This window comes from Delphinapterus leucas, chromosome 10, assembly GCF_059928025.1.
Source record: "Delphinapterus leucas isolate spDelLeu-1000000601 "Yukka" chromosome 10, BTC_Dleu_Yukka2, whole genome shotgun sequence".
NCBI lineage: Eukaryota > Metazoa > Chordata > Mammalia > Artiodactyla > Monodontidae > Delphinapterus > Delphinapterus leucas.
Window position 1 is genome coordinate 19,762,734 of NC_143138.1, and position 26,266 is coordinate 19,788,999.

The 26,266-nt window shown below is 45.0% G+C and overlaps 1 protein-coding gene across 6 annotated transcripts in view; it reads right to left on the minus strand.

Annotated features, from left to right (window-relative positions):
• Positions 1 to 26,266, minus strand: part of RIPOR2 (RHO family interacting cell polarization regulator 2) — a 210,885-nt gene that overhangs the window by 19,280 nt on the left and 165,339 nt on the right. For 4 of the 6 annotated variants that reach the window (XM_022562345.2, XM_022562347.3, XM_022562348.2 and 1 more), the window contains exons 7-14: positions 24,229 to 24,378; positions 20,057 to 20,120; positions 14,517 to 14,560; positions 13,056 to 13,181; positions 12,588 to 12,736; positions 11,159 to 11,288; positions 5,653 to 6,330; positions 2,310 to 2,494 (exon numbers count right to left, since the gene is read on the minus strand). In XM_022562345.2, coding sequence (XP_022418053.1) covers positions 2,310 to 2,494; positions 5,653 to 6,330; positions 11,159 to 11,288; positions 12,588 to 12,736; positions 13,056 to 13,181; positions 14,517 to 14,560; positions 20,057 to 20,120; positions 24,229 to 24,378 — 1,526 coding nt within the window. Of the gene's footprint in view, positions 1 to 2,309; positions 2,495 to 2,558; positions 3,876 to 5,652; positions 6,331 to 10,223; positions 10,371 to 11,158; positions 11,289 to 12,587; positions 12,737 to 13,055; positions 13,182 to 14,516; positions 14,561 to 20,056; positions 20,121 to 24,228; positions 24,379 to 26,266 lie in introns of those variants that run through there. The other 2 variants (XM_089918417.1, XM_022562350.2) reach the window with 2 other exon arrangements.

Sequence of the window (26,266 nt, forward strand, 5' to 3'; positions counted from 1 at the left end):
TCCTGCAAACAGACTGTTTCCAGAGTTCTCTGTTTGCTTCTCAAGCACAACGAACCATCTGTAAAGTTGGCTCACCAAGAAGTCTTTTGAAATGTGCCCTCATTCTGTGGCACTTTCCTGCTCTGTTGATGGAGTGGTTTGCCAGATTTTCTGGGATTAAACTGTCCTGTGAACCTGTGGTTTCCCAAGAGCAATACCATTAAGAAATAATCAGTCAAGGCTTTTTCCTGGCCTTAAATCAATTGTGACTTGAAAAGGAGAAAGGAAAGCTGTTAGGAAGAAACATGATGTTCTACTCCAGACAAAAGCTAAAAGGGGCATTTGTATCGCTTAGTTCTGCCTCGCGGGCTTTGTGTAAAGCCCACCGTTGAACTGTCTAAAGTTGTATCATGATGGGCACTTACATTTAAAAATAAATCTGTTGCACCTATTATTTAATTTTATTCTTAATATGAATTTGTGCAGGAGGGCGAGGGGGAGGGAAGAGTCTCATTTCACACATGGAAGGAATGACCAGCAGAGGTGTTAACCAGAGCGTCCTCGTTCACACAGCTAGGCGGTTTTTGGCTTCTAGTTTCCTGCTCCCCAGTCTCCACAATTTAAAAAGATAATGCACCAGAGTTTAGAGGGGTTGAATGCCTTACTCTGATTCACATTTGCCTCCAAGGGGAAAACATTCAGCTTGTGTCCTGGTAGTCAGCACATATTTAAAACACACACACAATTTCCACAATTTTCCATAATATCTCTGATGACATACGGTAAGACTGATCAAATTAGACATATTTAATAGCAATGTTCTGTAAAATTTACAAAGGCTATGATGTTTTTAAAATGCTTCTTGGGGCTTCCCTGGTGGCACAGTGGTTGAGAGTCTGCTTGCCGATGCAGGGGACACGGGTTCGTGCCCCGGTCCGGGAAGATCCCACATGCTGCGGAGTGGCTGGGCCCGTGAGCCATGGCCACTGAGCCTGCGCATCCGGAGCCTGTGCTCCGCAACGGGAGAGGCCACAACAGTGAGAGGCCCGCATACCGCAAAAAAAAAAAAAAAAAAAAAAAGTTAAAATGTTTCTTATAGCAAGAAGAAAAAAAGTTTAATCTGACCTTGATCCATCATCTAATACCTTAAGCTAACAAGTATACAGGAAGATGTTTGGTTTAAGAAGCATTTCACAAATTCAATTAAGTTAGAAAAATCTCACTGTAGAATGTAGAAGGATAATGTAAACATGACATTCATTTCATAAATTTTCTTTGCTATGCCCCCAATTTGCTCAAAGGATAAATTCTATTTCTCACTTTTTCTTTTCCTCGTTTCACTTTGGCAGAAGAAACCCTCCAGGAACAACAAAACTCCAAAATATTAACACCACCCACAGAGAGGTCTGCGAAGGTTGAACAGCCATAGCTTGTTGTAACTTGAAAATCAGTGTATATAACACGTCAAAAGAAAAGATGGATGGAAACCCACCCTTTCCTTTGGGAAAGTGTTTGTGGTTTTTTGTTTGTTTTTTTTTTGCAGTAATTGATGGAGCTGAGTATGTTCACTGTGCTTACAGAATGGACCCCAGGCTCTAGCTCTAAACACGTGGTTTCGTACAAGAAAGCCCAATGGAGAAAGAAGGTGACAACATTTCACCTTTATCCTCCCTTCCCACTGCTCTGTCCCATCCCCATCCTAGAGAAGGCCACATTCCAGCTGGAGGCCTGCAGATCCAGTGGCAGTTATCAGTTATCAGTCATCTCTTCTTACGCTCTAAGGAAAACGTGGACCACGGGGCTTAAACCTGGCTTTGATATAGGCACTGATGAGCTTAATCTACTGCAAAGACCCAATGGCCAAAAGGAACGGAGAGATAAGGGGTGGGAAAAGCAAAGTCTAACAAAATGAAGAAATTAGAAATACGATGCAAAGCAAGGAGAACCAGGTCCAAACTGATGATCCAGTAAGAGTTCTCCAGAAACACGGTATACCTACTTAATTTGCAATTAATTACATTGGGGACAAGTTGTAGACACTGAAACCTACAAGATGTATGTGTATACACATAAATATACACACACTCATACAAAAATCTCCCCTTCATTTATAAGGAAGAAAATCAATTTAATTTTCCTTAAACAACACCAAAAGAGGTGAATGATATTTAAAAGTTGTACTTAACAATGAAAAGGAACTGTAAGCCAATTCATGTATAGGGGGTTTTATCTTCCTGGAGATGTGTATCAGGTCCCGTCTGGTAGCTACAAAGAACTGCTGTACCAGCTATGACAGTAGAAATAGAAGCAGACGCTAACTTCAGACTTACCTATTTTTCTCAGTCTCAGTGTCTGAAAATACTGAGTCAGCACCTCCTCCAATGTTACAAACCTCATCACCATCCTCCTCCTCCTCGTCAAAATCAGAGGTGTTCAGAAAATCAAAGCTTTCTAAAGCACTTTCAACTGTAAGACTTAAACTGGAAGACCTGCTTCGGCTTACTGCTGGCTTGCACTGCAAAGGTAGAAGGTACCAAGGAGAATATCAACATATTCGGAAGGAGAAACACAACAAAGACACCCAGCGGGAGATGTGACACTTTTCTTTTTTTTCAAGCTTTTATTTTTAAAAAATTCATTTAAAGTCGTCTTATTAAAAGAAAGTACAACCGTGGATAAAATGACACAATATCTGGGATTTGTTCCAAAACAATCCAGAGGGAAGGAAGCAGGCAGAAGAACAGACACAAGACTGGCTGTGAGTTGAGCACTGTGGAGGCTGGAGGATGGGCACATCAGGGTCCATCATCTGATTCTCTTTCTACTTCTGTTTGAAATTTTTTAAATAAACAGTTTAAAAAATATTACAATCAGAAGGCTTTGGGAAATAGAACTGCTATACTCTCTCCGCCTCGTGCTCAACCCCAAATAAAATGCAACTGGCAGACAAATCTAAGGAGTCACAGTCAATTCCAACTACTAACCAATCTCTAATTCCAGGTGGCAACATGTTTAGTGTCCTGAGACAGGGGTGAGCTATCTAAGGCACCTGTTCTAAAGGATTCACAAAACAAATCCCAGAAATAGAAAACTACTCGAATTCACTTAATCCACACTCCCTAGGTAAGTACACTTAAATATTAATTTTACGGGGCTTCCCTGGTGGCACAGTGGTTGAGAGTCCGCCTGCCGATGCAGGGGACGTGGGTTCATGCCCCGGTCCGGGAAGATCCCACATGCCGCGGAGTGGCTGAGCCCGTGAGCCATGGCCGCTGAGCCTGCGCGTCCGGAGCCTGTGCTCCGCAACGGGAGAGGTCACAACAGTGAGAGGCCCGCGTACCGCAAAAAAAAAAAAAAATTAATTTTACATTCACAGCATGTAATTTTTCTTTGAGCATCGAGGAGAAAATAAATGGCATGGGCATGACAAGGAGTAGCTGTGCTTCCTCTACAGCTCTTTGAAGGAACAAGTTCCATTTCTTCCCTGACTGGGCCCTGGAATTATGTGAGCAAACCCATTCTATGGTCTGGAGAATTCTACATTGCTGGATATTAAGCAGAAATATTACAAACAGGGTAATGCCAGTTGCTGTGGGCACAGAGATGGAGAGAAGTTCTTCCAAATAGTCAAGAGGATGCTGGGGGTTACTGAATGGGACAAATTCTGCAAGTAAGAAGAACGAAATGTTCTCCATCCAGTTAGGTGGCACTCCCTGCTGACTTCATTACACAAGGTCGGAAGGGCCTTGCAGGGATCTGAGTCTCTGACACTCAAGACAAAGCATATAGGAAACCGTCTTTCAGTCTTTTAAATCAGAGTTGTTTCATTCGCCCTCAGTGATCTCCGTCCAAGAGGCAGCATCATTTAGTTTCTGATCCTCAAGGTGTTTAGCATCCTAGGAATGTGAAGGAGGGAAAAAAAGAGAAAGCTTTGTCCAGCGGATGCTTTAATCCTGGCTGGAGACAAAGCCACTTGCCCCAGACCTCAACTCTAATGCCATTTTCCATCTCAGAGAGAGAGGAGGAGCCAGTCCCGACCTGACCCACTTCTAGGGTCTTCTTTCCTAAGCTAGATTGCAGAACCTGATCTTGCACAGTATGGATGTGTTTAAATACTGATCAAAATAAAGAAAGGGGCAGTTAAGGATTTTAGAAGCGGGATAGTTTTGGAACAACTGCAGATTGAAATAATACTCTGGAAAGAAACCTATAGCCACCAGGTTTTTATAAGACTAACAGATGACTTGCTTAGCGCTTCTTGGTGGACTGAGCTACTGATCAGCACCCTAGACGCCTGGAAATGGGGCATCTAGACATTTGAGGCACTTACTTTAGGTGGATCAATTGTGTCTTAGCTCTTTACATTTAACAACTTTTCTCCCAGTAAGCAAAAACTGGTCAACTGTGCTGACATGAGCTTGTTGAGGGGATAAAAGATGTTTTCACTGCAGTACTGGACAAACAGCCTCCATGCATGAGCCCTGAGCAGATGCTTTTGAGTTTGTTTTACAGGAAGCAGATTCAGAATGCCCATCCCTATTGCTCGGAGGCTATACCTACAGCTGAATCAATCTGTCATGAGCATTAGAGGATGTGGGGAGTCAGAGCATGGATTATTATCTGCCCTGGGCAGACATCCCCTGCAGACCTAGGTCAGCGTGACCGAGACTGTGAGAAAAGCCTTGGGAAGGCTGTTCCAGATGCCACGGGGAAGGCCACATTTTAAAACCGTCACGCCAAGGGATGCAACAGCCTGCTGCGGGTTGACCTGCCCCTGACACCGTATTTTCAAGCTTATTTTATAGAACAGGTTCCCAAAGAACTGCTCTTTCCAGAGAAAAGATCCAAGTTCTCTTCTCTGTGGCACTATAAATCAGAGTGGCAAAGCAAAGAATACAAGAAGTGGCAGTGGGATTCGGGACAAAAATTCCAGTTCTGTCTTCTTGTGCCTTGTTTTTAAAAATTTCATCTGTATGCCAAGTGGAGACAGATACATTCTGGGGTAGCATTAACGATCTCATTGCTAGGACCTCCTGCCTAAGAGGAAATCACCCCCTCACTCCTATCTTCCCATGTCTATCCTGAGCGGTCTGATTAGGAACAGGAGAGAGGAAGATAACTCTGGTGGAGTCAGGGTTCTCTGGCTTCTCGATTATTCGTGGGTGATTATCTGGGCTTCTGACTCACCGATTTGGGCCAATTGCAGAGAAGGGAATCCTCCAGGAGGTGGTGCCCTGGGCAGGGGAGAGATGCCCGTGGCTCTCACATCTGTACTGCCTAACTCTGTCTTCAACCATGGGAGGGCTTTCCTGCTTCCCTGATACTCAGAGAGGTACCCTCTCCAGGAGCATCTCAATGAGATGATGATGCCCAAAAGGCCACCATTTCACATTTGGAATCTGAATGATGAACTTAGGGACTGAGGGAATTTAGATGCTCTCCAGAGCTGTTAATTTAACTCCTAATCATTTTCCTTAAGTTGATCAGTTGTCAGGAAAATAAATATACGCTACTAGTATTAAAAATCAGTGCCATTTACGTGATGATTATCTACTGATCCTGTGATGGGGCAGGATAAAAAAAAAAAAAAAAAAGATAGGCTATTTTAAATAGAATGTTGGCTGAAGATACCTGTCTCCAGACCTAAGCCAATTTCCCTAAAAATGTACTTACTTTTAGAATGTCATCCAAGTGCATGACTTCTTGGTTCAGATCCTGAAACTCTTTATACTGCTCTTTATGTGGTTCTAATGCAAGGAAAAGCCCATTAAAGGCATCCTCTAAGCTTCCATCTAGGAAGGATCTACAGCCTTCAGACTCTCCACTGACAGAGCCCTCAAAGAGCAGCCTCTCGGTGGCCGCCGGCACCTCTGACGAGGTGAGCCTCTTGACCAGCTGCTTCGTGATGTTTCCTTCAAAAGTGTCCAGTTCCACGGGCTTGAGTTCAGAGGCCTCGTCAGACTCTTGCAGAAGGGCCTCTGCGACACCCTTCTCCAGGAATAGGCGCTCCGTCCGGGCACCCGCGGATGCTCTGCAGGCCTCAGGTTTCCCGAGCCCCTCGGTCTCTTCCTCCCGGTGGGGCCTGGGCTCCGAGCCTTCTCCCAAGGAGCTCTTGGAAGAGGCCGAGCTGGAGTCATCCAGGCCCTCATTCTGGGAGGAGGGGCTGTCGCGGTTCAGCTCTGCGGGGGTGATGGTGATTTCTGGATTTGCCGAGCACGTGCTGGGGAGAGAGCGGCCTGGGCTGTGGGAGAGGGCGCAGTCCCCATTGGGCAGGTCACTGAAGCTGAGGGACAGTGGCATTTTCTCCCCAGCTGCCTTCCCATTTTCAAGGATGTCATCAGGTAGATTCGACTGCAGATAAAAGGCAAATCATTATGATTTTAAATACAAGTGATGCGTTTGGCATGGTTCATTTCCAGACAAAATGTAAGACAATTAAAATTTAAAAAACAGACCTTTCATGATATTAACATTGTATTGTTGATTTTGTGTGTGTGCGTGCGCGCACATGCGTGGCAAAAGAAAACAAGCCTTTAAAAACTCTATTACCATTGTTGAATCTTGGTGAAAGTTCATTGCACTATTCTCAGGTTTGACGTTTTTCAAAAGAAGAGGCTGGAGGCAGGGGAGTGGTGCTTGTTTCCCAAATCCCAGGATCTCACAATATTTGGCAGCCATAGTTAAGAATAGCACCACTGTTTTTTTTGTTTTGTTTTGATTTGTTTTTGTTTGTTTTTTGGCATCGATCTTAAAAGACTTTACAACATTCTTGCTATTTCACTCAAAACATGTGATGCTTTGTTCTGCTTCAGTTCTCATAAAATTATTTTTTGAAAATCTCTACCCACAAATCCCAAGCCCTGGAAAAAGTTTTATTAATTCAGTAACCATGCCACCAACAATTCAAGACCAGAAATACGTGCGCAGTGCTTCTATAAAAAGAGGAGAAAAAGACTGATAAACTGAACAACTATCTTCCAGGGCTGCAAACCCCAGAGCTCCCAGGGTGTCTAGAAATCCCAAGTGCTCTGTCAGGCAGCCCCAGGCTCTGTGATCCGTGAAGCAGAACTCAGAAGACAGAGGTCAGAAATATCCAGGTAACCAAGGTAATTTGTTTATGCAGGCGTTAAAGCAATTTCTAAGTCACCTTTCCTGACACAGTGGTCTTGGTAAAGTGCTAAATGTGGGAAAAGTTTTTTAGTTATTTGAGATCAACTCAAATAACTTTTGAGTCACCTTTCCTGACACAGTGGTCTTGGTAAAGTGCTAAATGTGGGAAAAGTCACCTTTCCTGACACAGTGGTCTTGGTAAAGTGCTAAATGTGGGAAAAGTTTTTTAGTTATTTGAGATCAACTCCTTCAAAATGAATACTCTCTCTTGGATTCCAGAATTGATTGTTTAAGTAAAGATAAGTACCTATTTTAATTATACATAAAACAATGAGGGAACTCCCTGGCAGTCCAGTGGTTAGGACTCCGCACTTCCACTGCAGGGGGCGTGGGCTCCACGATCCCTGGTGGGGGAACTGAGATCCCACACGCTGCGTGGTGCGGCCAAAAAAAAATAATAGGGCTTCCCTGGTGGCGCAGTGGTTGAGAGTCTGCCTGCCGATGCAGGGGACACGGGTTCGTGCCCCGGTCCGGGAAGATCCCGCATGCTGCGGAGCGGCTGGGCCCGTGAGCCACGGCCGCTGAGCCTGCACTTCCGGAGCCTGGGCTCCGCAACGGGAGAGGCCACAACAGTGAGAGGCCCGCGTACCGCTAAATAAATAAATAAATAAAACAATGAATGATCACGATAGTGCTGGGAATTAGCCCAGGAAACAAAAATGTTACAGCAAGTGAAATGAGGAGCAGACAGAAAGAGGCTCCCCATCCTCCTCCAGCAGTCCATGGTCCCATCACTGCTGGATCTGGGCCACCAGCTCCCAATACATGCAGTTTCAACTCAAACTCTCCATTCTCATCTGGTTGGAAGGTTTTTTACTTTAACCACAGGATGAGTAAAAGGATGTGTCACTGGGGCACTCAAGTAACTTCTGCAGGCTCAGTTTCTTTGCCTCGAAAAGTGAGAATGTTTTCCTGGATTAGTGATTATTGAACTGCGCTCCAGAGTCCCGGTGCGGGGGGGGGGGGGGGGGGGGGGGAGTTCCAGGGACTGTCCTTGGGAGGGGACGAAGAGGGGGTGGGTCCCCGTGCGACTCACTATTTCCGGCCTCCTTTACTTCAGTTTCCTTCCTCCTGTATCTGCACCCCCCTTTTCCCCCCAAACACGCTTTATGCCTCCAGGACAGACGAAAAAGGAAGCTTCTGGGGAGGGATGGGGGAAGGCTGAGTCCTGCTCCCTGCACTTCCTCCGTGGGGTCCCCTGGGGATCTCACAGAAGCCCTGGGTCCTCTGAGCGTTCCTGCCCAGCCTCAGCTCGTCTTCAGAACACACATTCTGAGCAGCTCTGAGGGAGGCGGGAGGTGCTGGCTAAGTAAGGAGCGGGCCTGGTGGTCACGATTCTTATTTAAATTCCAAACTCCTCTTCAGCCACTTCTATCAAGTCTCACATTCCCAAACCCAATTTGCATGTACTTAAGTGGCAAATATCCAGTTAGACTGAGATGCCCTGCTGAAGGGGACGTACAGCCTGCCAAGAGTGCGAGCCTATAAACGGGCACACGGGGAAGGCGTGCTGTAACTGAGGGGTGATGTAGGGATGCTGCAGGGTGGTAGGAGCCCCGGCAGGGGGCGGGAGTGGCTGCTCAGGAGAGAGAGTGTCTGGAACTCAGCCCTGGAAAATGCGGAGAAGGGCAGAAGGAGGAAGAAGTGCGTCCCAGAAGGAACAACAGGCTGTGGGAGCTCTTGAGAGGGAGGGTGCATTTGGAGGACAGTGATGGGGGTTGGGGTCGGCGGGGGGCATTCCGGCAGAGAATGAAGGCTGGAGAGAGGAGAGGTGGGCCTGGAAGACTGGGCCGGAATGGAACGGATGCTCCGAGGAGTTTGCGTTTATCCAAAAGGCTATAGGAAGCCATCACATTCTTTTCTAATCTTGCTCTTGTTTATATGATGCAATTAAAACCTCTACTAACCATCTCTACACCCTCCAGCTTGCAGCGTATGAGCATCAATATACACGTGACATTGACAGTTACTGCCTCAGCTCTACTCTTCTCTGGCATGTGCATATCTTTCCCATTTTCCGTGGAAACTCCACTAGAGTTTAGCCTGGTCCATTTCACCTGTGTTTTTTAGTCCAATGAATAAGATGCAATTATTATTATTATTTTTTGGATGGTTTATTTATTTATTTATTTATTGGGAAGAAAAATAAAAAACGCATTTCAAGCAGTCATTTAGAAAGAAAAATAAATCTATTTTTAATTTTTATTTAAAGTATATTTTAAAATATATCTTACTAATGCAACATTCTTTTACCTCATTTGAGCATGCAGAGTGGGTACTTGAAAGTGATTTTAAAAAATCTATTTCAAACTCCTCTACAATCAGTCTCTACTAATTTAGGCTTGCCAGTTAGTCTAGAGCTGCACTCTTTTTTTTTTTAACATCTTTATTGGAGTATAACAATTATTATTATTATTATTAACCAGAAGGCTTTTAACCCTTTCCTCTCTGGACATTCAAAGGTTACTTTTATATGTCTGTACACGGCAGAACATTCCAGGTATGTATGTACATATGTGTATGTGTATTCTCTTGTGACATAATGGATAACACATATAATGTAGGTTACCTATTACATTCCTGATTGCAAATTAAAGAGTTTCTTTTACTTCGATAGTATAAAACTAGCAAACAATACAATAAATTAAGGCTAAGAACCTCTTTCAATAAAAATAGTTTTGGGAAAATTGGTTTAAATCCAGTGCCAGGTTTTGAAGGCTACAACTGTAAAGATTGCTATTAGTGATACATTAGCTTAACTTGTGAACGAAAATCTTCTTTGACCTTGAGCGCAACTGTATTGTTTTTTAAGTGACAATATTGTTACCATGGATATCTTTGCCACAGTGCAGAAAAGTCACAGCACAAAAGTGGAGATCATGAGCAGGGAAGGACAAACGGCCTCTCTCACAAAGGTGCATGCATGCCCAAATTTCCCACCCAGGGACAGGAGGCCTGTAACCGTTAGCCAATGAGCGAGAGACAGAAGATAAAACAAGAGCCATGCCAAAGCCCACATGCCACAAGCCCCCTACAGCAAGCACGTCACACCCAGGCGGGCCACACACACTCACATAAAACTCTAGAACGGCCTTGGGTCTCAGCCTGAGGGAGGGCAGGTCACTGAAAGAGCGGCTGCGGTGCAGCTTGGCAAAGAAAGACTCTTGCAAGGCACTCAAGACAGACAGCCTTGGCTTGTCTGGTGAAGGATGCAACCATCTCTTCAGAAGTCAAAGCAAAATGGGGGAGTTAGTGGAAAGCAGCAGGTTACTATGTTTTTGTCAGCTTTTTAGCGAGCATTTCTGATTAAAACAAGGAGGCCATTATTTACACCCACTTCTTTAAAAGTCTGATCTTAGAGAATGTGCAGAAAAGTCTACATGTGTTTACCAAGCAACAGGTTAAGTTGGGGGAGAGGAGAGGAGAGCCACAGGTGGTTTACCACCTGTGCGCGGGTGGCCACAGACATCTCAGAATGTGCTTTCCTTAGTCACCATGTGCTTAGGGTGAACTTGAAGATGAAGATCCCATATGCCGCGGAGCGGCTGGGCCCGTGAGCCATGGCCGCTGAGCCTGCACGGCCAGAGCCTGTGCTCCGCGACAGGAGAGGCTGCAGCGGTGAGAGGCCCGCGTACCGCAAAAAAAAAAAAAAAAATTCCAGACAGTTCCAAAAAAGCAAAACTTGAATTTGCCAATTTGCTGGTAACTATCTACATAGCATTTATATTGCATGAGGTATTACAAGTAATCTAGAGATGATCTAAAGTATCCGGGAGGATGTGCATAGGTTATGTGCAAACACTATGCCATTTAACGTAAGAGACTTGAGCATCCTAGGATTCTGGTATCAAAGGGGGGTTCTCAGAACCAATCCCTCTCGGATATTGAGGGACGACTGTATTAGGAATTATAGAGACTCCCTAACACCGTATATTAAGCATTTCAAACCCTGGGTGCAAGCATTGCCTCAGGCTCATCATTTCTCCTCTAGAAATCACACTGAACTTACAAAGAAGGAGTGGTCTTTGAAGGTGGGCGTTTCTGGGGTGCCCTGGCTGTACATGGACATTCTTCTCTGGAGGGCGGCTGCCTTGTTCCCAGCGCCTGAGGATGGGGTCATGTCCTCCACGTCAAACGGACTGCAAAACAACAGGTCCCCATGAACACACGTTTGTTAAAGTCACCTATAATCACCGGTCCGCAGGCCAAGAAAGCACCTCATTATACTTACGTAAACTCAAACCAGTGGGAACTGGGCTGGTTTTGGCCAAATTGGTCTGTCAGCAAACAAACCAAGATAAAAAGAAGTGGAGCAGAAAACGGGGTCTAGACTCACCCAAGGGACCCCAGATTGTCATCACAACTTTAAGCACAATTTATGTGCACACCTGCAGACCACATAAATTTGCTTCCTCGTTCGTATTAGAGACACAAACGTATTAATGTTTGTCCCAACACGAGATGTTGAAGAAGTCTGTAAAAATTCCTGGAGCTTTGCAAGGGCAGATGCTTTAATGATACAAGAGAGCAACAGATTATTGTTCGGTTCTAAAGAAAACTCTCCTATTCCTTTCAGTGGACCCAGAGCCTGTTGTGTGACTGAGAGGATAACAGTCTGTTCACAATGATGCCATTTATCAGCATGCCATGTGCTCCTCCAGCAGAAGCACTGATCTTGCATTTGAGACGTCAATCATTACAAGTTACGGGGAGAGATGGGCTGGGCAAAAGCTGTGGACACTGTTCCAATAACAAGGCAACATGTCGTTGCTGCTTCCATGCCTGACCCTCGATATTGTAAAGGTGGCCCCAAACATTAATACTGAACGTGTCCTAGTTACTTGTAACATACCAGGGGCATAAGATCAAATGTTGTGAGCAACCAGTACTTAATAGCTTATCATGACCTTTCTCACGGGGTGACTTCAGAAAACCACTTTTAAGTTCCCTGCTTTGACAAAAGGTATCTCTGGCCCTTTGGAAATATTCTGTTTCAGTATATAGAGTGTGGAGAGACTAAGGATATCCAGAAATTTCCAAAGCAGTGTCAGGTATCTGAGATAAAGAGGGCTAAGCAATTAAAACACCATAGCGAGAATCAGGATCTTTCTGTGGATAAAATATCTCATACTGGACAGTTATTTTCTTTCAAATTAGTGGACGTGAGAGATATACTTCTTTATACACATCTAAAGGTTGAGAAGGAGAGTAGTGATATGGCAGAGGGTTCTCCTTTAACATGTGTGAACGTCACCCAGCTTATTCAAGAGATTCCTGGGCCCTGAGAGATTCTGACACAGAGAGTCTGGGGTGGGGCCTGAGACTCTGCTTTCGTACCAAGCTCCCCAGTGATTTTGACGGTCCACACGCCACCCTTGGGACAGCACGAGCCTAAAGCACTTGTTTCTATCATGATGATATTGAAAAGGGCAACTTACTACCAGGTGATTTCCAGGTTGAGTTTGATGGTGCCAAGGTCATTGATGTCCACAGCCACCACCTGAGGTCGTGCTGCAAACAGCTCTTTGGTCTCGCAGGTCACACTGCCGACCAGGAGATGAGTTGCTAGCCCTTTGAGTTCTGTGACCTGGTGAGAGAGGGAGAGGTAAGAAAGGCCTTACAGGAGTGCAGAGGACGAAGCCAGGTTACTCTTTCCTTTGTTTTTCTTGGCCAGGGCAGGCATTTCAGAACCATATCTGAAATCAGAGGTGGATGTTTCCCAAGCCCATCTCACATTTCCATTGCCCGCTCTGACACGAGGGCAAGTCTTTTGATGTACCTGTAGTACATACAGAGGTCTGTGGGCTGGAGGGGCAGCAGGCAGAAATCACGGGCACAGGTCTCCACGATGGACCATCCAGCCGTGGCACCAGCAAAGACAACAAACTGCAATGACGATATTGTACCTTGATGGAAATTAATCCAATTATCAGGGGCAGGAACACCATTTCTTCTCCATCCCAGGTCTGTTTGCCATTTACTTCTATTCTGCCTTTCAGTTTCCACCTCTGTCGGCCATACTTCATGAAAATCTGGGGAAAGACACCAAAGGGCCCTCAGATTCCACTGCCCTCACCCGCCTTCCCACCAAACACCAGGATGAAAAAGGCGAGTAAATACAGCAGCTACTGTTCCTCCCCTTCTCCAGCATCCTCATGACACCCACTGACTGTCGCTTCTTCCAAATTCCCTGGCAGGGGGCGTGGAGCAGAGCACCAGCAGGGAAAGGCTTTCAAAGGGGGTAAGTTCTGTTTCTCTAGGATAGAGGGTATGAAGGGCTTTCTTTAGAACAAGGTCACTGCATCGTGCCCTTTGGCTCAGTTCTTTCTCTCGTTAGTTCTACTTCAGTAGAACAACCACTGGATTAATTCTCCATACTCCCCAGCTCCTTTAGAAAGACAAGGAACCAGCAGCTAAAATCTACTTAGTGTCCAGAAGCAAGAAGCAGGGCATCCTTCTTGTGGATAAGGGAGACAGGTCTGGACAAGGATTTTGAAATCTGACACACTCTGGGGGGAGGGTGTGCAGTTTCTCCTCAGTCAGACAGCTTTACTGCTTAGAGGAAGACACATTCCCCCTCACCACCCCCGGCCAAGATGAATGATTATAGAAGGTTTTGGAGGAGATAGTTAGATGAAATCATTATGTAAGTTCCCTTCTGAAGAGGGAAAAGATAAAAAGCTTTTTTACTTTTATGGAGTATATTTTTATAAAGAAAGATCTAGATTCTATTATTCTTCAATCATGATACTTTTGAGTAGTCATAATCCTGGATTGGATCTTGCATCAGGAAAAATAAACTGCTATCAAGTACAATATTGGGACACTTGGAAAAATATGAATATAGATTGTACATCAAATGACATTAGCTAAAGGGCCAGTGCTAAGTTTGTTGGTGTAGACAATTGTACAACGTTTATATGAGAGAATGTCTTTCCACATTCAGGAAAATAATTTTTTTTTTGGCTGTGCCACATTGCTTGCAGGATCTTACTTCCCCAACCAGGGATTTAACCTGGGCCAAGGCAGTGAAAGTGCCAAGTCTTAACCACCAGACCGTCAGGAAATTCCCTCAGGAAAATAATTTAGGGGTGAAGGGTCATGATACCTGTGCATTAATCTAAAATAGTTCAGCAAAATAACAACAATAATAGTATTAATAATAATAAAGCAAATGTGACATAACGTTAAAAACTGGTTGTCTAGGTGACCCGTATATGGGAGGTCTTACCCTAATCTCCAAAATTACTTATTGGCTCAAATTTCTTTTTCAAAATAAAAAAATGTAAAAAAAAATTGAAGAAGCAAAATAATGACAGCTGACTCCTGCCTCTCAAGTCCAACACCCGGACCGACACCACACTTACTTCATATTGATCTCCGGGACAGAGGCGAGCAAAACCAGCCAGACCTGTAAGCAAGCAACTGGGATCAGAGGTGCAGAATTCATTTCCCCTCTTTATAAACCCACACTGGCACACTTATAAGACTCAAAGTGTCAGGCCTTTGTGAAAACTCATATAATAGTTTCTGGGGAACGACTGTGGGTACAGCTATTGTTGGGAATTCCATCCATCACAGCAAGAGAGGATATTCCTTTCTGGGGTGATGGGAGAGGTGCTCTCTGGGGCAGAGAAGACTGTTCTTTCTAGGAAGAGCCCCGTTAAGTTGTGAGACTGTGGGACGGATGAATCTGCTTTGCACCAGTCTCAACGGGCTATGCCAGGGTTAAGATGATAGAGAAGGTCCAGGGAGGCCTAAAAAGACACCTGCTGTTACCACTCTCTGTCAGTAGATGGCAGCAACTCACCAGTTCGTCACACCTCTCCATCCACGGAGCCGGTCCATTGAGGACCAGTTTCCACTAACAAGTAGAGCATAACAAGCCTCTTAAAAGATTTACTGAAATAAGAGCAGAATTAAAGAAGCCAATTTTCACTAATAATTTTCTGGAGGATTAGTCTTTTGTTTTTAATACTTCTGAAAAAAAGCACAATCGACTGATCTTTATAAATCACAATTGGCTGGATATACCAATTCTAATAAAGTCCTAAACACTCTTTAAAAACCTCTGCAGAAGACATAAAGTATGGACTTGAGGACACGGGGAGGGGGAAGGGTAGGCTGGGACGACGTGAGAGAGTAGCATGGACATATGTACACTACCAAATGTAAAATAGCTAGTGGGAAGCAGCTGCATAGCACAGGGAGATCAGCTCGGTGCTTTGTGACCACCTGGAGGGGTGGGATAGGGAGGGTGGGAGGGAGACACAAGAGGGAGGAGATATGGGGATATATGTATATGTATAGCTGACTCACTTTGTTATACAGCAGAAACTAACACACCATTGTAAAGCCATTATACTCCAATAAAGATGTTTTAAAAAAAAACAAACCAAAAAAAAACCTCTGCAGAATATTCAGGATTTATCTACTGCCTATTTACATACCTATGCAATTACAATGGAAGCCTGGTTAAAAAACAAAACAAAAAAAACCTAAAAAACTGATCTGATATCGGTGCTGGATAAAGGAGGGTAAAGGGGAAAATCCTTTGAGGGTTTTTATTTTTTCCTTTCAAAATCACCAGAAATTTCATATTGGAAGAACTTATCCAGATGGGAGAAAGCTACTTGGTAGTGATGTTTTTGAGCTTCTCAGCTCATGTTATTACAGCAAAATTTCTTGGAAATGCTTGAGGTGGTATCGCTCTGATACTCTGATTATAACCGTAACGTGGCACGTGGCAGTAGACAGGCAAAAACAGGCCTGGGGCTGTGCTATGATTCTTCAAGTCCTCCTGCTAATGTAAGCCACTCATGGCACTGATTGCAGAAATGAAACTAACAGTGGGTCAGTTAGAGTTACCGCCTTGTATCTTTTAAACCTGGCCAGGTTTCTTTCAGACTCTGGTCTGAGGCCTGTTGGGATTTTCAGTTGGGGAAAGCTTCATGTTTTCTCAGCAGTTTGGGGATTGCTGCTGCACTGTCTACAAAGCTTTCATAATGGCCACTCCAAAAACCATCACGGGGGTTAGCACCCAGAGATGAGCATGGGCAAGTGGAGGGGCTGAGGGGGCTTTAATCTCCATGGTGCATCTTCCTGCACCTTGTGGATGTTTTACTGTAAACATCTATTACTGATAAAACAGCTCTTCCATGACCTCATTCGGAAGGCCCAGATGCTACAGTCTGCAACCGCCCACCCTGTTCTTCTTTTGCTCAGGGACCATTCTGCCAGAAGAATGTACCGCTTTTTTTTCTAGTTCTGTGAGGATCTTCCTTTCCAAAGATAAAAAAGATCACACATGTTGGCAGGCAGCGTATACACAGAGAAAAGGCTGGTTGGATATTCATGACAATCTTAGCACTGGGGGGGAGCGATTCTGAAGCTAAGGAAGTGACACTTTCTACTCCAAGGAAAACAGCCAGACAGCTGAATAGATAGGCGCTCCCATTACAGGACTGAATGATTTACTGACCAGGCATAAATAATGCAGATTTACTAGCTCCCTGGTAGATGTCCCCTCTCCCAAGGCCGGACCTGCCCTAAAAGCTGCAGGGGCCAAAACAGACTTTTGGAATATACACACTGCCTGGAACTTAATATGAAGTAGGTAATACTTGGGAGAAGTAGTTTTTCTGTAACAGACCATGTCTTTCCATCTGCAAATTGGTAGATGGGTCTAGTGCTCCCTCTTTAGCCTGGCGTTGGACCCTCTTCAAAATCTGGCGTCAAGGAGTTCCACAGCTCTCTTCCCAGGGTCCTCTCATTCTAATGCAAAGGTTACAGCGGGAAGCCTTCCTCTTCCCCGTTTCCCTCCCACAAGATAGGCGGGTGGCACCCTTTGCGCCCCCTCCTGCCACGCCCCCGCCCCCCAGGCATCGAAGCAATTGGCCACATTATTGATCCAGTAGATCATTTATTCCATGGAATTAGATTAGACTGGCTCATGCAACCACTGTCTCCAGTAGACTGTGTGGAAGTCAAGGCCAGAGACCATTCACTAGGATGCAGCCCAGAGCCTGGCCAACAACAGGCTCAATTGTCTTTACCGTCATCACTTACCCACCCCTCCAACACCCCACAGAATGATTGCCATCTGTGTGCTGGGGAAGCGTGTGGCAGGAGGAAGCTGGCTTACCAGGTCTGAGGATATTATGAAAGATCCTCAGCTTGTGTCACTATGTATGTTGGGGGTGGTAATTCTTTTTTTTTCTTTTTTTTTTACCAGAATGAATAACAGACAAGAAAGTAGGTAACTGCAAAGATGCAAGATTTCTTGGCAGCGTGAGAGGCTCCCTTTTATCAAGAGAGGAAGATTTCCACGGGGGTGTTACCCCTGAAAGGCTTCATAGAAATAGTTCAAGTTTTCATGTTAGATTAGGAGAGTGGAAGTGAGATAAATCAATAATGAAAAAGGAGGATCACTTGCAGGTTTGAGTGACCCCCCTGGGAGAAACCCTGAACCCAGACAGAAGCCAGGGAAGCCCGTCGGGCAGGAAAGACAGAACCACGCTGAGGGTAGAGCTGGAATAGCAGGGGTGGCAGCAAGTTGAGCCCGTCTGTCATGACAGCCCATCACAACCCAGATCCGTTCTTTAGCTGGGCAGCCGGGCCCCCCGGTGGATGGTAGGGCCCCCAGAGCATCCTCGCTGACCCTCAGGCCTGAGGTCCAGGTCTGGTGGGTGGCTGTCCCTTTCCTCCCACCCACTCCTGGGTGCCTGTGTGCTGGGTGGAAGACTACCATCCCATAGAAGAGAACATGTTTTGAGCAATAGTTTATAGTATCTGTTCACCTTTGTTAGAGCGTCCCTCCTCATATGGGGCTGGGGGACGGGAATGCACTGGGAGCCACGAGCTCTGGAATTCAGTTTCAAGTTTGACTCCAACGTACCGTGTGACTTCTGGGACAAGTCACTTAACCCCACTCCCCATCGACAAAATGGGGAAATCACCAACTCACCCCAAATTGGTGACTTTGATAATAGTGAGCGTCAGAAATAGGGGAAATACGGTACTGCTTGGATTAACAGTGAGAAGACGGCATGATGGGAATCTCTCTCAGCTGTAAGACCCCAGACTGTGCTAGCCTGCGTGGAGGGTGCCCGAGAGTTAGGGGAAGGAGAGAGAAGTGTTTTCTGCTAAACACTGACTCAGGGCAGTGGTTTTCCAGAAGCAGGCTGCTGACAGAATCATCCCGAGGATGAAAAACATACCCGAAGGGTGCCACCCACCTATCATGGGGGAGGGAAACGGGGAAGAGGAGGGCTTCCCATTGTAACCCTTGCCTTAGAATGAGAGAATGCTGGGAAGAGAGCTGTGGGGCTCCTTGGTGCCAGGGCCCCGCCCTGACTTGCTGAGATGGGGGCAGGGCCTGAGTGGTTTTAGAACCACTGACTCGGTGAGGACCCACAGTGAAGAGAAAGGACCTAAAAAACTGAAAAAGCACAGATGTCCCGCCTCCGTAGTAAAGTAAGTATTGAGACTTCATACTGAATAACAGACTGATTCACTACGGGATCTGCTGGAGAGAAGTACACAGCCGTGTGGGCAGCTGAGGGTCAAGGTCATGTTGATTGCAGGTACACTCAACCAGAGCAGCTCTACGGACATCACACTTGACAGAACACTTTGCCTCCTGAGTTAGGTGACTCATTGGAAAATTAAGCTCTCCTGTCAAGCACTTAAAAAAAAAGCGCCCCTTTTCTACTCCCTTAATGGCAAAACGCAGACAAGAGGGTGATTAAATCCCCGTTAGCAACCCAGGGATCCAGCTGCTAAGAAACCTCAGAAAAGGAAAGGCACACAAACTAGCCCTTCTCCCTGCGGTGAGTGGGTGAGTGGCCCAAACTCAGAAGGAAGACGGACTCGCTGTGATGGCTGCTCATCTGAAGCCCTGTTGGCCACTGAGCTGTAAATCTGACAACACCTGAAGGATGCTCCGTTTTCTACAACCAGAGCTTTTGGTTCTGAAGATGCTTGCAGTACAAATCAACAATGCTTTCAGAGTAGGACTTCCTGGAGTCAACACCAGAAAGGCACTGGGAAAAAGAGGAAAATGCACAGTCCTGTGTGGGTTTAACACTAAAAAACATTTAAAAATAAAGAAGTTGGTAGGTCGTTTATAGGAAAGTAGAGCATAAAGGAACAAACTAAATGACACCACCAAGAAGCCAACAGACAAGTCTAGAACGTGCGACATTCTGTACAACAGTGACATGTTGAAAGTGACAACAGTGACAACAGCTTCAACATGACGAGTCAATGGTAGGAAAAAAAACAAGGAGGCGTCTGTTTTAGATGAAAGGAAACTGAAAAGAGATCTCTAACGACCAATGATAATGCATGGACCTCATTTGAATCCTGATTTGAATATAACTGATTTGAGTATAACTCACTTTTGAGACCACCAGGTCATTTGCTAATGGAATGGATTCAAAACAAAGGCATATTCATTTTATTAGAAGTGATAATACTTGGCATTGTGGTGTCCCTATCATAAGATGTCCCTATTCTTTAAGAGAGGCACATTGCAGTCTACAGGGAGAGACTCCCACACCTGGGTTTTATTTCATCAAAGGAAAAACAAAGACAAGAAAACAGATGAAGCAAAGGTGGCAAAATCTTGCTGATTATTAAATGGAGGTGATGGGTCTATGGGAGTTCCTTATAATATTCTTCCATGTTTGTGTATGTTTGAGATCCTGTCACAGTAAATATTTAAGTATGTAGGCAAGTCTCAGGACGAGAAGGTTCTGGAGCATCAATAAATTAACATAAGTGGGGAGGGTTGAGAGAGAGTGGCCCAATATCTTTGCAAGGAAAATAAAAACGGTGTGTGATGTCACACTTCAAGGAGCTAGGCGGAGACGGCACCCCACTCCATGAAAAGGAGGAAGAATACCTTTCATCTTGATGGAGAACTCCCCCAGCTGCTTCTCCAGCTCTGCTTCAATGGTGCACATGTTCTAAGAAGAGCACAGGAGGCCAGCGTTAGGGCTACATTTCTTTCAAAGCACAGGATGTTCTCACAGCAGTGGACAACCACTGCTCAAATGAGAGGCATTTACCTGTTTGCGGTGAGTTACACGTATGTAGCAAATCGTCACAAAATACTTGACCTAAGCCTAAGCAAGCCTTCTAGTGTACCGGCAATTTAGAGCATAGAAGACCAAGTTAAGTTACATCATAAACAGTCAGACAAATCCAGAATGTGGGAGATTCTGAAAGAACTGGCCTGGATTCTATAAAAAGGCAGTAGAATTATGGGAAAAAAAAATTTTAGATAAAAGAGATTAAAGTGACATAACCAAATGCAATGTGTTAACTTTTATTCCATCCTGATTTGAAAGTAAATAAACTAAAACAGGTATAAAAGACATCATTGGGCCAAATAAGGGAAATTTGAAAATGCACAGGATATTAGATAATTCTATAGGAGGACTGGTAATTTTCTTAGATGTGATAATGGTGTGTGGTTATGCAAGGGATACACATGTTACATAGGTTATCATTAAAGGATCTGTGCTAAAATATTTATGGGGTGAAATGGCATGTTATCTACCGTTTACTATCAAATAACTGAGTAAAAAAGGGAAAAAAATCGAACATATGCAAGAGAAGAAAAGCAAATATGGCAAAACATTACCAAATGGAAGTCTAAATAAAGGTATATGATGTTCAACGTACTAGGCTTGACTTTTCTGAAGGGCTGAAATTTTTCTTAATAAGAATTTGGGGCAAAAAGAGCTCAGGAGGGCTTCCCTGGTGGCGCAGTGGTTGAGAGTCCGCCTGCCGAGGCAGGGGACACGGGTTCGTGCCCTGGTCCGGGAAGATCCCACATGCCGCGGAGCTGCTAGGCCCGTGAGCCATGGCCGCTGAGCCTGCACATCCGGAGCCTGTGCTCCGCAACGGGAGAGGCCACAACAGTGAGAGCCCCGCGTGCCGCAGAAAAAAAAAAAAGAGCTCAGGAGCTCAGCTGTACTCAAAGTGAATGAGGCAGAGTTCCTGCTGCCATGCCCTGAGGCCCTCAAAATGATTCTTGGGTTTGACAAGCGTCCTCTCCTCACTCTAATGTTGAGGGACAGTAAAGGCAGAGGAGCCACACCATCTATGCCTGTGGTTAGATATCTAACCACTCGCACCCTACCTCCTCAGTGTCTGAAGACCTAAACGGAGCAATCGCAGTCAGAAATCAAGAGGAAAAGTGCTGTGGCCCTTCTGCAGCATGGCCAGTTTAAGCTTTTGATGCCACCTCTGGTGCTCTAAGCAGAAGTCCCCGTCCCATCCCCCTGCGTACACACACACACACACACACACACACACACACACCCCTGCCCCCCAGGGCAGCATCTGCAAGCTTCTTCCTCCATCCCAGCTAGGGGCTCGGATGCGTGGCCTGGGCAGCTCAGTGAGCACAGACAGGGGCTACTTCCATTTGGATTTTGTTTGCAAAGGAATTCAGAATTGATTTGCAAGCTAGAGGTGCTGACTCTTAAATGTTGGTACCTCAAGTAGCTTAGCAAAGCTGGGGAAAACTCCTGAGGTTGGGTTCTGTGCAGCTGGAAAGTTTCGAAAACAAAGTCTCAGTTTTGTAAACCAATTTTCTTCCTCAGAGCACTGGGTGTCTCTGGGAAGGAATGCATTACTGTTTCTAGAAATACATCAACGATGTTATCACGCGTGTCAGGACTGCGACCAGTGTCTTTGAAAAACTTGGGGGGCAGCTAGTTTAACAGCTGAGGACATCCATGGTCAGAATTGCCTTCTGTCTCACCCAGGCAGCCATGGATGCACACTGCTGCCCTTGCAAAGGCACCCAGAACCATCTATTCCTAAACCCTCTTTGGGATAAAATGCTGGTTTTTGTGGTTATGTGAAGATACGAATCCACTTGATGTCAAGTGAGGTAGGAAGCTACAGAAGTCTTGGACGTCTTTCTCCTCTTGCTGAAATTACACTCTACATCTTTGAATTTGTGAGGAAATATGATGCCATGTCTTGGCGCTTGACCACCAGGGGGTATTTCTGAAACAAACGACAAAAGTTCTGGGACAGGCACCGGCTGCCACTCAGTCCTCCTACGTGTGTACTCTGAACGGCCTCCTTCACTGGCAACTGCTCTTTTGATTTCACAGATGTGTGGAAATGAGGTCTCATGAACTAGGGCTGCTTCGAAGCCAGAGATTCTTAACCTGTGCTCCATCAGCTTGGATGGGGAAAAAAGAAAGTCACATCGCTATTTCCACTAACCTCTAACTGATATCTAATACGTCCATACATCATGAACATAGAAAACACGCCGCAGCCGTATGACTAGTACCTGTGACTTAGACCTGATAACAGTCACGTCTATGTTCATGTCACATCAATTGTTGCAGGTACCTTGAGAAATCGTTTCTATTTTTCATTACTTTCAAATTGCAATAGTTATTGGAGCCACTGCTAAATCTTGTAGTTTGATGAGTTAATAAGGCAGCAGTCTTGTACTGTATCACACATTTGATTTTAAAAATATTTTGATCACTGTACTGACAATATTGAAATAACTATTTCTTTCTTTTTTTTTTTTTGCAGTACGCGGGCCTCTCACCGCTGCGGCCCCTCCCGTCGTGGAGCACAGGCTCCGGACGCGCAGGCCCAGCGGCCATGGCTCACGGGCCCAGCCACTCCACGGCACGTGGGATCTTCCCGGACTGGGGCACGAACCCGTGTCCCTTGCATCGGCAGGCGGACTCCCAACCACTGCGCCACCAGGGAAGCCCGAAATAACTGTATTTCAATATAATTTGTTTCCTTTGAATTCCTATGGGTTTCATTTTATGCATTCAAAAAGCATTCTCCCAAATGGAGAGAAAGAAGCCCTGTTTTAGACCATGAAAAAAGACAAATTTGGTTCAGACAAGAGGCAGGGCTGGAGGGTTACACAGGAAGCAATGCTGTGGCAAGTCATCCAAGACATCCCTCCCGTCCCAGGGCTGAGACCGGATGCTCAGCTCTGGGAATTGTCCAGCAGACCCTCATCAGGCCGATGACTTCATTCATGAAATTGGATCTTTGAACAAAGACACATGGGAGAATGAGAAGTGCTGCTTTAATAATTCAGTCATTTCATCAAAGGCACTGGTTTCGGGTGACCCCCAGAGGAGTGAAGACCTCCCTGTGTCATATGTTTGGGCCCCAGAGACAGTCAGAAAGCAGGAAAGCACGCTTCTGTTCATGGTTCTTTATCTCGCCTCCTTTAAGATAGAAGGGAAATTTCTTACAATAAAATAATCGTAGGCAGGAGGTGGGTGAACCCAATATCCAGGGCAGCCACCTTAACCACAAGGTCTGTTCAATTTGCAGGGATAAAGCTAGACTAGATTGTACACTAGAGAATCTGGAAGTGCATTTCAATGACCAATACCAGGGCATTTGTGACTTACTCATTTGCTGAAATTTTTAACATGCATTCGTAGTCTATTTGTGCAGAGACTATACACATAAAGAAGTATAAGATTTGGTCAGTGAATGGCTTCACAGTGTCTAAAATCTTGTGGATTTACACGTCCATGAACAAACCTATTACCAGGCACTAGGAGGTGAGTGCCTGACAGGTGACGCTCACAACAGAAAGTCACATGGTCTGGAGTTCACAGAAGGCTCTAAACAAAAATACAACCAACAGGGCTCCCCTGGTGGCGCAGTGGTTGGGAGTCCGCCTGCTGATGCAGGGGACACGGGTTCGTGCCCCGGTCTGGGAAGATCCCACATGTCCCAGAGCGGCTGCGCCCGTGAGCCATGGCCGCTGAGCCTGCGCGTCCGGAGCCTGTGCTCCGCAACGGGAGAGCCCATGACAGTGAGAGGCCCGCGTACCACACACACACAAAAAAATGCAACCAACAAAACCACCCGAGAGCCATTTTAAACAGCTCCACCGATGGCCTCAAGGAAACACAAGACAGGCAAATAGTAAAACGTCTCTCTCTAAAGAGTAGAATGAGGTTGAGGGTGCCATTCCCCTGGTTCTTAGCAGGTATCGACAATTCAGATTGGGCCAGGTGGGGTTCAGCAGCCGAGCAGGTTGACACATACCTCTGTGTACTCTTTGTAGCTCCGGTGGATCTCTGACAGGCTCTCCCGGGCAGCTTTGCTGGCAGGGGACGTTGCGAAGGCTTGCTTCATCTTGCTGGCACCATCTTGGAGGCGTCTTTGGATACAATAAGCTTCATAGAGTTCATCTACCTGCCGGAATCAAAACAGAAACACAAGGGACATAAATATTTGTCACACTTGAAGGAAGTGACATTGGCCATTGTTAAGTGCTTAAGGTACTTTATGTTTCTGACCTCAAAAGGAGAATCTTGTAGAAATGTCATCCTTTTAGACAGATCCATCATTTTTGTTTTAGCCACATGATCCATTTTCTATTTCAAACTGGATTTTACTCTGAGCTCTCTTTTCAAATGACACAAAATGAAAATGAACTTAACGTTGGTGGACTGCGCGAGACAAGGTTTAGATAATGAAGACAGGAGTCTTTTATATAAGGAACGAACACTGGAAGAGTGTATGCAGTTTCAAACCAATGTGAAGACGTTGCATTATACTGGGCTATTATCACTTTATTTTAAGAGAGTGTCACAAGGTGATATTCACGCATCCAGATTTAGATTTTTTTAAAAAAAAGAACTCAAGGCTATGTATCGAAAACGATTTTTGTAAAGATGTGGCCCAACAAAAGAGAGAAAACAAAGGTAAGTTATTCTTAAAATTAGGGTGAAGCATGACTGTTAAAACTTAACAGACTGAACATAATAACTGACATTTTGGGCATGTAATTTATACCACAATTTAAAAAAGTAAATGGGAGGAATGGAAATGAACATTTCTCTGCAATACCTCTATATTTAGGCTTTTAAATAATAATATACCCATTGCAAATGGCTATTGATCATATTCATTATATAAGCCTGACAGTCACTTAATACTTCTAAGGCAGTGATTCTCAATCAATCCAAGGTGATTTTGATATTCAGGGGACATTTGGCAACATCTGGAGACATTTTTCGGTGTCACAGCTGGGAGGTGTTACTAGCATCTAGTTGGTAGAGGCCATGGATGCTGCTAAACATCCTGTAACACAGAGGACAGCCCCCTACAACAAAGAATTATCCCCAAACATCGATAGTGCCTAGGCTGAGAAAACATACAGCTATATCTGACGATACTTATCTCTATAGTCTCTTGTCCTATCTTCAATTATCAACACACCAACCACAGTTAACTACAGGAATTATTAGGTAGATTAAGAAGGATATCACCAGACATTATGTTTTCTGGGAGGCAGTTATCTACCTAGGACTGCTTGAATTTTTCATTTCAGTACAGACTTTGTTCCCTCAAAAAGGAGGCTACAGTTGTAGAACCAGAAGAAGGTAGAGGTGAATATGATGGACTTCAGGGTTTAACATTCCCCTTTTGTTCTGAAGGCAAACTTTTGGCTGATCACTAAAAAGCATTACTATTACCTGTTAATAGTACAATTTTCCATAGTTGCTTTCTCTATACAAATGTCAATGACACTTAGCTTAGCATATGAATGTTAGTTAAGAGACTGAAAATGATTCTCTTGGTTAAAAGCATTCTTTGTTGCTCTTCAACAATTCACTCCACTTCACTGAGAGGAATCGTCAAAACTCCGGAAGGAACAGTCTTTCCTCTTTGGGGTTGGTGGGTTTGTCTCTGAATAAGAGGGAGGTGTAAGACCCAAGGGGTTGTGGCATATCTGCTGATAGGATCCTTTGGTTGGGTGACTAGCATAGAGGGTGGTTTCCATACATTAAGGCTAAGCTAAGACTCACTCGGTGAGCTTGTTAAAATGAGGATGCCCAGGCTCCACTTTGAGATGCTGATTCAGTAGGCTAGGGATGGGTGAGGAGTCTGAAACTTTAAGTAAACGGTACAGATGGTTCTGACGCGGCCGGTCCCCTAGACACTTAGAAACACAAGAGCTGATATCTCTTCGGATGCAGGCCGGGCTGTTTCACCCGTATGGCCTTCCGGGGGACTGTCCCTTCAGCCCTTCCCCCACTGTAGTCCAAAGACTGTAATCCTGTCAACAAGGAAACTG